Raw genomic sequence first — 13,513 nt, forward strand, 5'->3', positions numbered from 1 at the left:
GAGACATCCTGAAGTCCACCTGCCATGTGGCCCCCTGACAGCAGCTGGGTATGTGTCAGGGGCCCTGCAGGAAGCACCTCTTTTTGTACTTTTCGTGGAGCTGGAGGGAGGAGGACAGGAGTTTCAAGACTTGAACACTTTGCCCTGTGCTTGTGGGTACTTCCCTGGGAAGATCCAGGGAGCATTTGGGGTGGCCAGAGGAACAGGGTCTCTGGCGGGCAGTGGGAGCTCCCCCGTCTATGGGTGACTTGGGGGCTCAGATGTTGTCTGAGCCACAGCCCCGCCAACCATCTGTCTGTGAAACTGGAAGGCGAGAGTGTGACAGGCTCGCCTGGTGGTGACAGGTGGCCCCCAGGGGCTCCGGGAGGAGCAGTGTGCGTGTGGGAGGGAGGGAGGGACCTTCCTTGGGCCTTCGCTTCTCATCACTTAGAGACTATCTCATTCTGCAGCTGGCCCGTTGAAGAGCTAATGAGGGGAAGACGATTCTTGGGGATGATTGATTAAAATAAATCATGGAAAATTTCCAGGGAACCTGGCTTTCCAAAGAGCTGAGTGTTTTAAACATCCAGGTGGCTTTGGATACAAGCACAGAGTCTATTCTGTGGACTGACAGTCTTGTGCTGGACATGGTATCTCTACAGGCTTTACGTGTTAAGATTTACGCCCAGTGAGCCTTGTTTCCTGTATTCACCTTCTTTTAGGCCTTATTGAAATATTTTTAAATTATAAAAGGAACATCGCATTACGGAAAGGGGGAAAAGCTCTGCATTCCCGTCACCCAATGCCCCTGCTAATTTGTATGAATTCACTTAGTCTTACTAGCGTAGTTTTAAAAATAGCATCATCACAAAACGGCATATTTTTTTCTATTGCTTTTTTTCACAAAATATATTTCCTATGTTGGTGTGATATTTATCATTTTTACTAACCGCATAAAAGTCTACTGCATTTGTGTTCGGTAACTTAACTTTTTCTTGAGCATTAGGATGACCAATATCTTTTTCTCCCTATAATTTCAATAGCTTTATTAAGGGAGTTCCTAAGAAATCATACTGATGGGCCAACCCCATTAGCAGGAGCAGAGGGCACAGGGCAGTTTGCAGGGCTCCATCGTTCTGTTTAATTAGGCAAATGATTTATTCGAGTGCCTTTCGTGTGGAAGGGCTTTCTATCTCTATTATTCCTGCAGATCCCCGTTGAGGTTTCCTGAATGTGCAGCAAGATTGTAAAGCTTTGCCCATTATGATGACTGTAGACCAAAGGCCAGTGTGAATCTGTGTAAAGTTTCAATTATATCGTATTTTTAAAAATTTAATTAATTCTTTTAAAAAATATTTTATTTATTTATTTGAGAGGGAGAGAGAGAGCCTGCAGAGGGGAGGAGCAGAGGGAGAGGGAGAGAAATCCTCAAGCAGACTCCCCACTGAGCATGAACCTCTACTCGGGGCTCCATCTCAGGACCCTGAGATCTGACCTGAAATCAGGAGCCCGAGGCTTAACCAACTGTGCCACCCAGACGCTTCTCAATTACATAATATTTAAAAATAGTTTTAGAACTCTTACTAGGAAAATAACTACAGTATTCACACCTCTTGCTTTCGGGATGTGTTAAGACACGGAATGGGAATGTCAGTTGTTTGCAGTACGCCTGGCAAAAACCTGAAACATTTTTATTAGCTTTGATATCCTGACCCATGTCACTGTGGTTTTGCTTACAATAATCATTTTCATGGCTGAGCTGCGAGGCTGTGACTCGGACCCGACAGTCTAGGATGATTAAGGACTCACAAATGTGTGACACGTGGTGGGGGGGATGGGGCCAAGGGGAGATCTGGGGTCTAGCCCCAGCCCTGGCACAAACCTAGGGTTTGCACTGCCATCCGGGAAGGAAGGGGCTTGGACCAGAAGCTCTCGGAAGTGCTTCCCAGCGCGAAATATGGTGTAAACCACAGTGACCTTCCGCCCTGTGTTAGTTTGCTGGGACTGTCATAACAAAGCAGCACGGACGGAGTGGCTTCAACAACAGAAATGGGTCACCTCAGTTCGGGAGGCTGGAAGCCTGAAATCAAGGTGTGGGCAGGGTTGGCTCCTTCTGAGGGCCCCCAAGGGAAGGACCTGTCCAGGCCTCTCTCCTTGGCTTGCAGACGGCCGTCTTCTCCCTGTGGTTCTTCATGCCGTCTTTCCTTTATATGTGTCCCTGTGTTCAAATGTCCCCTTTTTATAAGGACACCAGACATATTGGATGGAGGCCCATCTTATAAGGATCTCACCTTGACTTGATCACCTCTATAAAGACCCCATCTCCAAATAAGGTCCTATTCTGAAGGCTTGGGGTTTGGGACTCCAACATGTGATTTCAGTGGCAGAGGCCAGGGGCACAGGACACAGTTCAACGGATAAGGAGCATGAGAGTGGAAGCTGAATTAGGAAGCCTGGTTACCTCCTGTTAGGTTGACAAAGTCCATTTTAGAACAAAGAGATGGCTTCCTTCCTCCCTCCTTTCTTCTTCCCCTTCTCTCTCTCTCTCTCTCTTACTTAAATTGGGACACAAAAGAGCCCCTCAGGTACACTTGGGTAAAGCCTTGGTCCCAGTCTGTGGTCTGGCACTGTCTTGCTTTGATGATTCGGAGAATCCACACTCAGCACAGGAGGCTTCCCCAGAGGTCGCCTGGTCCAGCTGTTACATTTTGCAGCTTCAGAGAGGGAAAGAAACCAGCCCAAGATTGCCCAGTGAGTTATTGGCATAAAGCCCTGCCCGCCCTCAAAAAAACCCAAAAAAACAAAATTGGAGCTTAAACAACAGCGTCCCGATGCCTTGGAAGGAGCCTCTGTGCTTCCTCCTTAATTGCTTCTGTCACTGCTGTGCCCTGGCAGGTCCTCAAGTCCAAGGGCACACCTGGCTTAAGTGATAAATACCTCCCTTCATGCCCACCTGGGCACTGTCATGCAAAAACCCACAGACCCAAAGGAGGGATTTCTGCACAAGAACCCAGGTGTCTGAGAAATGCTCTCTGGCTAGGAGGTATTTTACTCTTTTTATTCACCTTCCACAGACATTTTTTGGGAAGAATTTGACGTGATGTGTTTGAGGATGAATTAGGTTTCCCTACAGTGATTTGTCGTGGGTTCGGGGGGCATGGGTTGGGGGGCTGGAAGGGGAAGCCTCCCTTACTCCAATGCATGGAAGAGACAGGAATCTTGGCCCAGCTGGCAGAAAGGCTGGCAGGGAAATAGGACAAGAGTTCATTTAGGGATGGATCATTCAGGAAAATGGAGAGCCCAGTCAGATGTCTGGGGATCCGGCACCTGTCTGCTTACGCTGCCTGCTGATGGCAGAGGGATGGGGAGGGTGAGGTCACTGTGCATTTTGCTCAGGGCACTTCCTGGTGCTTGGGGGCTTCCCCACCTGCTTGTGGTAGCAATGATCGGAGTCACGGTGCATTTATTTCCCAGCAGCCATAACCAAATGCCATAGACTGGGGGGCCTGAAACAGCAGACAATGATTCCCTCATGGTTCTAGGCCAAAAAAATCAGAAAGTGAGATGTAGGCAGGGCTGCGCTCTCTGAAGGCTCTAGGGAAATGCTTCCTTGTCCCAGCCGGCTGGTGGTGGCTTCTGGCCCTCCTTGGCTATGGCCCTAGAGACTCTAGTCTCTGCCTCTCTTCACATGGCTTTCTCGTCCCCGTGTCCTGGCCTTCTCCCCTCTGTCTCTTGCAAGCACATGTGTCCCTGGTTTAGCACCACCTGGTTAATCCATGACGACATCCCCTCCAGATCTCTACATCTGCAAAGACTCTTTCTCCAAATAACATCACATTCAGGGGCACCAGGGTTAGGCTGTGAAGATATCGTTTTGGGGGGGGACCATTCAGTGCACTACATGGGGCTTCTCGGATGACCCCACACAGCACCCACACATCTCCAGTCCCAGCCTTGTTCCCACCCAGCCAGGTCTGATGGGGCCTTGGAGACACTTGGGGATCTCTTCCTCTCTTTGACAGTGGACGGCTGAGGGACCACCTCCCCACCTGCTTCCCTTCTGCACGTGAGGAGTGCTCCCTCCCCACCATCCCACCTTCTGTGGCTCTCACTTTGCTGGTGCTATTCCCTGGGGGGTTTGACAGAGGGAGATCACTGTCCTCCGTGGAAAGGTTCACCCACTCCTATCATCAGCCCCCCATGAACCTCAGCTGATGAGAGGACTTTTGTTTCTGCTCCCACTTGGAGAGAGGAATACAGTTTCTTGCAATCCTGCCTCCTTCCCCATTCCCTGGGGCCTCTTAGGATCTTTGCAGGCCCCTAAAGAACTCCTGTATTATTTTTTAAAAATATTTATTTTTTAGAGAGAGAGAGAGAGAGAGAGAGAGAGAGAGAGAGAGAGAGAGAATCTCAAAAACACTCTGTGCTCAGCAGTTGGATCCCACCACCCTGAGGATGCTTAACCGACAGCACCACCCAGGTGCCCCAAGGTCTCCTGCATTTTGAGATCTCACCAGGCACTTTAAAATGTTCCCACATTCCATATTAAGTTTCCCCATAAAATGATCAAGAAGATTTTTATAATTTTGCCTTTGAAATTATTTGGCTCTAAGCTTATTTAATTTACGATTGGCTGTGGTTCCTTGGCCATTATCGTGCATACTTAGGAATTCTCCTGAAGTGAGAAAGGCTGAGCGTCCGATTGTTTTTTTGAATGTCATTAAATTTTTATGAACACCTAAGTCAACAATGAACAGGTTTTATGGACATTTAGTTAAACACTTATTGATTTAAATTTCCAGGTGTTTTTTTTTTCTTATTGAGCCAATAATCCAGTATTGTTTTCAGGTCTTCACCAGGTCACAGGTCCCTGGAAAACATGGGGGCCCCACATAGTGGTTCACTAGCTTCCGATGGCCCAGACGAGCCTGCTTCTCCCCTCGCCTTGTCCTTCCTTCCCCCATGAATGGAAAGTCTCCTTCCCAGACCCCGGGTTCCCCCAGCAGGGTGTCCAGCCCCTCTTCCCAGTCTCCTGGGACTGCCTCTGTCTCCTCCCCAGGCTGGCTTGCTTACACCAGCACCTTTGGCTCTCACCTCCACTTTGCCTCCACCCTGAGCATCCTGGCTCCAAATCTCCCTGTGCACTTTTCATGCCGAATAACCAACCCTGGCCCGATTTCCTAGTTTTGACATTGTGGCCTCCTTCAGTCTGGCCCTGTCGTGCCAGTGCCTGTGACGGGGCCAGCTTCACAGACGCGATACCTGTGCAGGTGTGAGGGGTCCCTCGCGTGGAAAGGCTCTGTGCTTACTTTAATGCCCTGATGTCACCATCTTGAAGTTTCCTAATAATTTTATCTCTGAGCTTGGGGTTTTGTAAGCAACATCTAGTGGAACCCTGGAGTCCTCAGTGAGCAGAGAAAATTTGCAGAAGAAAAGAAGGGCTTTAGTAATTAGTATTTTAAAAAAAGATTTATTTATTTATTTTAGAGAAAGGGAGAGAGAGCATGGTGGAGATGGAGCTCAAAGTAGGACTCCATCTCACGACCATGAGAGCATGAGATGAGCTGAAATCAAGAGTCGGACGCCCAACCGACTGAGCCACCCAGGTGCCCTAGATAGTACTTTTGAGGGCATTTTTTTGCTGCCTTTTGAATGAGTCGCCTCCCATTTTCATTTTGTGCCAGGCCCCCACAAATTGTGTGGTCTGTCCTGCCTAGTCACGACCGTCGGTGGTCAGGGGCCGAGTGTGGGTCCTGGTGGTTCCTGGTGCCAAAGGTACCAGTGAAACTAGATGCTTCCAGGAAGACTTCTGGAAGTGTGTTCGTTTCCTTGGGCTGCTGAAACCTAGCTGCGTAAAGCACCACAAATGGGGCAGCCCGGGTAGCTCAGCGGTTTAGCACCACCTTCGGCCCAGGGCGTGATCCTGGAGACCTGGGATCAAGTCCCGCATCGGGCTCCCTGCATGGAGCCTGCTTCTCCCTCCTCCTGTGTCTCTGCCTCTCCCCCACCCCTGTGTCTCTCATGAATAGATAAATGAAATTTAAAAAATATGCTTTTTAAAAAAAACACCACGAGTATATCATCTTACAGTTCTGGATGTCAGAAGTGCTAAAATCAAGGTGTTGGCAGGGTTGTGCTCCTTCTGGAAGTTCTAAGGGAGAATCCATTTCCTTGCCTTTCCGGCTTCTAGATGCCACTGACATCCCTTGCTCTGACCTCTGCTCAGGTCCTCATGCTTCCTTCCCTCCTCTGACTTTGTTGCCTCCCTCTTTTCCCTGATGGGGACCCCTGTGATGACACTGGGCCCATGGATACACCCCAGGATTATCTCCCTATCTCCCCATCCTTCATTCCACCACAGCCACAAAGACCCTCTGTCTCTGTGGGGGGGTTTCTATTCCCAGGTGTCAAGGATGAGGACGTGGACATCTTCACGGGGTTCACTGTTCTGCCTACCAGACGAAGCTATTTGTTTTCCAGCTGAAATCTCTAAATATGCACCCAGGGCACATCAGGTTTTGTGGGTTCCAAAGTGTATGCACTTTTAAGAGGCCTCTTTAGGAAAAATATAGAAATTTTGGTATTAAAATGAATATTACTTTAGTATAAGGAAGAAATCACAAGACTTTAGATTGAGGTCCTTTTCTTCCGAGGCCTCTGGCAGTTATCAGCAATGACATGTGCCCGGGTCTCCTCCCCACCCAGAATACTCTCCACTCCCAGGGACCTAGGTGCTCAGTTGACCTTGGAGCACCAGGGTCCCACAGGGTGCCTGGCACAGAGGCTCATGAGCTAACCATCAAGTGAAGGCAGGCAGGCAGGAAGGAGAGAGGGCCATAGTCATTCAGGCTGCCTTGATGGGAGCCTGTTTGGGTGTTGGGGGCTCCGCTGGAGTCACTGTCTCAGGTTGGGGAGACTGAGGCTGGCAGGGGCTGGGGAATTTGTTCAAGGAAACTCTTATGCCAAGCTGAGATTCCTTCTAGGTTGTCAGGTTCCAAATCCTGTACTCAGCATCTGTAGGACCTCCGAAGAGATACCAAGATCTCAGACAAGGGTGGGAGAGAGGAGCGGGAGGGGGAGGGAGAGCGGAGAAAAGGGGAGAGAGGGAAAGATCCAGGTGCCAGTACCCCACCTCCACCCACCCCCAGGCTCCAAGGGGGAGGTGCTGCTAGCTTGCTTACCCAGATCAAGCCACAGTGACTCCCCTGGAAAGGGCCACCATTGCACTGCCCTGGGGTTCCTTTGCTGACTGTCACTATCAGTTAGTTTTATGGCCTTATGACACTTGGGAGGCAGCTGCCCTCCTTGCCTGCCTAACACCCTGCCACCGTTTCATTAGTGCCTGCTCTGGCCTGTTCTTGCACACCCTGTCCCTCCTCCCCTGCCCCATTTATGGAGGCTGCAGGGCACATTTGCTCTTTGGGGGAGAGACTAGGGAAGGGGGAGGTGGCTGGAGGTAACAGCCAGTGCACTTATCTTTAAGGAAACATTATTGAGCACTTCTTTTTTTTTTTTTTTTAAGATTTTATTTATTTATGCATGAGACTCAGAGACAGGCAGAGACAGGCAGAGACACAGGCAGAGAGAGAAACAGGCTCCATGCAGGGAGCCCCATGTGGGACTCGATCCCGGGTCTCCAGGATCACACCCCGGGCTGCAGGCGGCGCTAAACCGCCGCGCCACCGGGGCTGCCCTTGTTGAGCACTTCTTACCATGAGGGAATGGGAGAAAGACAGGCGGTTTGTACGTTTGGGTCAGTGGTGTGTGTATGTGTGTGCAGGGTGCATTGAGGGAAAGGAGGGAAATGGTGGGATTTGTCTCTTGGGGGTTGGCCACCAGCCTGAGGCCCACCCGAGGCTCTGCTGGCCAGGGTGTTCAGTCTCTCCTGTGAACGCTGTATGTCAATACAGAGCTTTCCTGTGACTCAGTCTCCTTATCTGTAACATGGAGTGTCTCAGCCCTTTGGGGCTGATGTAACAAAAGACCGCAGTCGGGGTGGCTCACACACAACAGATACGTATCAGTGGCAGTTCTGGAAGCTGGAAGTCCCAGATTAGGGTGTCAGCGTGGTAGGCTGAGGGGCCTCTTCTGAGTCGCAGACTTCTCATGTGTCCTCGCACGGTGGAAGGGGTGAGGGAGCTCTCAGGGGTCTCCTTGTAAGGACACCGGTCCCTCGAAGGAGAGCTCCACCCATGAAATTCATATGTTGAAGCCCTACTCACCACCCCTCCAGCCCCCATATGACTGCATTTGGAGATAGAGCTTTTTGGAGGTAATTAGGCTTAAATGAAGCCATGAGGGGTGGGGTCCTCATGCGGTAGGACTGGCGGCCCGATGAGAGAGAAGAGGGGAGAGAGATCTCTCTTTCTTCACATGGGGACAGCGAGAAGACAGCTGTCTGCAAGCCAGAAACCAAATGTGCACTTTCATCTTGGACCAATCCTGGACTTCCAGCTTCTAGAACTGTGCGGAAATAAATCTCTGCTGTGTAAGTCCCCTTGATCTGTGGTGCTTTCTTGAGTCAGACAGTTGGTCTGGGTGTCTTCTTGGTCTGCGAATCTCCTGAGGGCAGAGAGCACCCTCTAGTCATCGTGCCATCTTACTTCCCGGCACAGCGTGGGCGGCTGCCTTTTACTGGGCAGAAGAAGCCAGCTCCTGTTGGATCCTCTGCTCTTTGGCCACTGTGATGATGAACGGTTTTTCTGACCAGGCCACCCTCCGGTCGGTTCATGAGATCAAATATGAGACACCCAGTTCAATGAGGATTTCTGGTCGACAACAAATAGCAAATGTGTTTTTAGCCTAAGCGTGTCCCAAATATTGCACAGGACACACAAACACTATTTGTCGTTTATCTGGAATTCAAATTTGACTGGGCATCCTGTTTTCATTTGTGGCTAAATCTAGAAGTTCCACCCTCTGGTCTTTTTATAGAAAGCCCAGAGAGCAAAGCCCTTGACCTGCAGCAGTGGTTCTCAAAGAGCGGTCCAAGGACCCGAGAGAGAGCATCCGCAAATCCTAGGATTTTTAGCAAATCCTAGTTCGGAACAGAACATCTCGGTCTCCACCCAGGCTTCCAGAGCCAGAACCTGTGCGGGTGCCCACATTCCGCGTGTGGACCTGACTCCCGGTGGGTGATTCTCATGGGAGCTGTCATTTGAGGGCCACTGACCCTGACAGCGAGGGATGCTAATAGGAGTGAGGCTCCTGCACCCCGACCCCCACATGTCGGGCTCTGCGGCTCGCTCAGGGCCTGGGGCTCAGCTGCTAAGTGCAGCGACAGAAATGATGTCAGGGACGTTACCAGGCGATCCCACCAGGGTTTCTGTGGCTTCGCAGGAGTCCCGGCCTGCAGAAGGCGCTCCCGGTGGCCTCGGGGCTCCGCTCCACCCGCCCCACCCGTTCCCGAGCCCGCGGAGGGCTGTGAACCAGAGAATTTATTCTCGAGGCGGGCCCAGCCGCTGGCGGCCGGCCGGGGAGGGGCCTGGTGGCGGCAGGGACACGTGTGCGGGCGCCAAGCAGGAAGTGCCTTCGGGAGTGGAGCCGGCCGGGCGAGCCAGCGGCAGCGGGGCCCATGGAAGTGGAGAGGGGGCTTGAGAGGGCACCGTAGTGAGTCAGCCTTTTCTCCCTTCAGCGCCTCGGTTGGGCTGGAGGCCCGGGGTCTGGGGCCATCAGGAGAGCGTGGGACTTGGAAGGGCAACAGGGAGTTTGGAGGCGGGCACCCCGGGGGGAGCAGAGGGGCTCGGAGGGCGGCCGGGCAGGTGGCGAGGACGGGGAGGCTGCCCCGAGCCCCCTCCGGCCCTGCCCAGGGTCAGCAGGACGGTGTGGACCTGCCTTCCTTTGACACCGGCTCACCAAATCCTCTAGGTTCAGTGCATCCCCCCGGGGGGTGTGTGTGTAGGGGGGGCCCCCCTGGGGCCCCGGGGAGCAGAGGTGGCTGCAATTCCAGCCCATCCTCGTCCCCTCCCGCTCGTGCTGGGAGTGCACGGCCCCTTGGACTTGACTGGCGATCTGTCACCCTGCAGCAGGCCTGAGCCTGTGCATTGCTAACCCTCCCCCGGGGCAGTGGTCCGCGGACCGCACTTTGAGCAGCGAGGTGTTAGGGAACTTTCCCGCGGTCCCGTGGCTCAGACCCGAGTCCCAGTCCCGTTGCTGGATTCTCTGCATGGAGTCGGTGTGCGTGCGGGTGTGTGCAGGCTCCTTAGGTGCTCTTCCCCCCCCTGCAACATCACCAACATCTGGAGGCTGGCTCTCGGAAGCAGGGCAACAGGTTTGCGAGGGAGACAAGGGCAAGAAATCCTGTATCAGTGAGCGGCCCCTCCTGTGCTGCCGGAGCAGGATGTGCACACACGTGGGGTGGTGTTGGCATCTTTAAAGTTGGGGAGGGGCAGGGAATAATCCTGCCTCTTGCAAAATAATCAAGGTCTACGTGTGTTCACATCCGGCTCACAAGGAAGTCTGAGCCCCATCCCGGAAACTGATTTCGAGGTGCCACGACTGGCGCACCTGCCGTCAAGGTGCTCCTGGTCGACCTCTGGTAGAAAAGTTTCCCTCCTCTTGGGCCTCGGCGTCAGCCTGGCCAATCCCTCCCTCGCAGGGCAGGAGAACTCAGTCTCAAAGCTCTGGGTCTCGTACAGGTGTTCCAGTGCTTTCCGACCAATGTGCGTGAGAATCCCTCGTGGAAGGAACTTGAAAAAAGTGCAGATTCTAATTCAGTTAAGTCTGGGGTAGGACCTGAGATCCTGCATTTCTCACCGGCTCCCAAGGGGGACTGGGGCTCTGCGGGTTCGCAGACCACCCTTCCAGGAGTGAGGGTTTAAAATAGCAAGTGGAAGAAACTCCTCGCAGGGGCACCGGGCTGGCATTATCACTGATAAGTACTGTGATTCTCGGGATGGTCAGGATGTGTGTGGCCTTGCTGTTCCTTTTCCTTATGTCTCGGGTCCTCAGGTGTACGGAGACAGGCTAGAACAGGGCTTTCCCTCCCCCTGGCCCCCAGGAACACCCAGAGCTCTCTTGCTGGCTGGCCCACAAACCCCACGTTGACTTTGGCTTGTTGGCAAATGTAAATGGCTTCCTCTCTTCCGTAGCTGTCAAAAGGCACATTCCACACTGGGGGGGGGGGGGGGGGGGAAGTTGTCTTTTTTTGTTGTTGTTGTTATGACCTGTCTTGGATAAGTACTAAGAGGACGATCGCTATATGCCTTTCTTTGTAAGTTCTATTTCAGATTGCATCCACAAGCAGCTAGAAGTAGAAGGTTGGTGTAATGATCCAGATGTCTTGGTTTACAAATACACACAAACCACTCATTTTAGGGTGACTTAACAAGATGAAGTATGTAGATGGGTGGGTTTTAAATATATATATATATATATATAAAATTTCTTCTTTATTTGCTACAGTCACCGTCCTGAGTTTTATTTAGACACAGTCCAAATCCACAGATGCTGTTTCTCTTGGAGGCTTCCTGGCTTTCAGAGCTGAGCCTGGGCTCCTCTGGGCTCACCTGGGCTTGCTGAGACTCACAGCCTTACCAGGTTGGGATCCTAGCCATGCTGCCGAGCCCCTTGGCATAAGGGCCCCCTGTCCACCTTCTGCCACAGTTTCCTTATAGGATCAAACAGCATCAGCTTCTTTAGCTCTTGATCTGCAAGCCTGGCATTGCTGGCTGCTCACAGAGTGCTAGGACCTGGCAGGGCTGAGCCCACTGGGGTCGTGTCCAGCCCTGTGGGTGCTGGAAGACCTGTGGGCAGCTGAATGAGCCCTTTGAGATGAGGCTCTGAGGCCTGATGTTTGTATCCCAGAACACAGGGCTTTTCAACAAGTGGATTTCTCTGCCCTGTAACTTTCCACAGCAAGAGTCAGATTCCCTATCATTTCAGAGCTAGAGTTTAAAACGTGGTAAAGTCTAGAGGAGGTTCTCTGAGCACAACCAAGAGGGAATGGGACCTCCCTTTCTTCCCCTGGTGGGCAGTGGTATAAGTTCCATGTCAGCAATTGACGGGGAAATGCCACTTATGGCTCTGTCTCCTTGTCCTTGCTGAGTGTCCTATCCAGGTAAGTGGCCCCTTTTCAGTACAACAAGAATTCTTAATTTTTATTTATTTAATTTTTAAAAAGGATTTTATTTATTCATGAGAGGCCCACAGAGAGAGGCAGAGACACAGGCAGAGGGAGAAGCAGGCTCCCGGTGGAGGATGAGCCCGATGCGGGACTCGATCCCAGGACCCTGGGATCACACCCTGAGCCAAAGGCAGATGCTCAACCACTGAGCCACCCAGGCGCCCCACCAAGTATGCTTTAGATGCCAGGAAGCCCGATTTTATAGGGGTGCCAAGTGTGAAAGGGCGTCATCCCTGTTCTTCAACAAATGATCTATAAGACGAAGGAGGCAAGCCCCCCCCAAAGAAAGCACCGCAGATGTGCGCCGGGGCGGGAGAGGACGGGGGTGGTGTGGGGGAGGTCCGGCAAGCGTGGAGTCGAAGTTGGCATGAGGTGGGCAGCAGAATGTGCTCTGGCTCCTGCCTGGAGAGAGGTGGGGAGGAAGGCATTCTGGGGGGGGGGGGGGGGAACCAGGTGAAGGGTGACTTGGAGCCAGGGCCATTTGGGATTTGTTGATGGGGCCATAAATGACACACAGGGGGTAGCAGTTGAAGAGGCGATGGGGTAGTTGAATGGTGGCTGGTGGAGCATGCCCTTGGCAAGTCATGAGGGGGCTGCCCCACGCACCTCCATGGGGAGCCGTCAAAGGTCTGGTCAGCACTTAGGTGGGAGAGCTTAAGGGGCGGAGCACCCAGCCAGGTGATGATGGGCCAGCCCAGGTGGAGGGCGTTAGGGACACCTTCCTTAGCACGTGTGGGCGTCATTGGATGAGACTGGCTGTGGCTGACCCTCTCTCGCTCCTCTGCACGCAGCTGTATCCAGCATGCTCCAAGGCCACAGCGCTGTGCTCCAGGCGTTGCTGGGGACCTTCTTCACCTGGGGGCTGACGGCAGCCGGGGCGGCCCTCGTGTTCGTATTCTCTAGCGGACAGGTGAGTTGCTTTGCTCCGGTTCTGAGGTTTGGGGGTGGGGTGGGGGGGTTCTTAGCAAGCTCTGAAACCACAAGGCAGGGCTGCAGATTCCCTAATGCCACTCACTGGCCACACCTGCAGGTTGTAGGCGATGTTTGTTCTTCTCCGTTCTGTCTTTTCCTCCTCGTCTCCCCACCAGGCTGGGAGAGCCGGGGTCTGCAGCTGTTCCCCTCCCTGTGTGAAGGGAGTAGGAAGGGAGCCCAGTTAGTAAGGCTCCTGTAGCCCCTGCCTGGTTTCTAGCTTCTGGCTAGTGTCCGTGAGGCCTGGGGCAGGTGCCCAGTTTGGTTGTCTAACAGGCCTGCCCTGTGTCCTGGAGCTAGCCAGGGTGATAGCAAACCCCTGGGGGAAGGAAGGGCATCTGTTCCCCTTCTCATTTATCTCCTCTTTTCATTCCAATGCTCCCCGAATCCCTTTGGGATGAATACACACAGGCTCATCTTCCCATGCCCCTACAGATTACA

General features: G+C 52.6%; 1 protein-coding gene across 8 annotated transcripts in view; it reads left to right on the top strand.

Moving 5' to 3' along the window:
* Positions 1-13,513, top strand: part of SLC39A11 (solute carrier family 39 member 11) — a 410,439-nt gene that overhangs the window by 64,234 nt on the left and 332,692 nt on the right. For 4 of the 8 annotated variants that reach the window (XM_072746722.1, XM_072746726.1, XM_072746723.1 and 1 more), the window contains one exon: positions 12,895-13,013. In XM_072746722.1, the coding sequence (XP_072602823.1) occupies positions 12,906-13,013 (108 nt within the window). In that variant the 5' untranslated portion in view covers positions 12,895-12,905. Of the gene's footprint in view, positions 1-9,435; positions 9,589-11,831; positions 12,038-12,894; positions 13,014-13,513 lie in introns of those variants that run through there. The other 4 variants (XM_025999664.2, XM_025999666.2, XM_025999665.2 and 1 more) reach the window with 4 other exon arrangements.

Source organism: Vulpes vulpes, chromosome 2 (assembly GCF_048418805.1).
Source record: "Vulpes vulpes isolate BD-2025 chromosome 2, VulVul3, whole genome shotgun sequence".
Lineage (NCBI taxonomy): Eukaryota > Metazoa > Chordata > Mammalia > Carnivora > Canidae > Vulpes > Vulpes vulpes.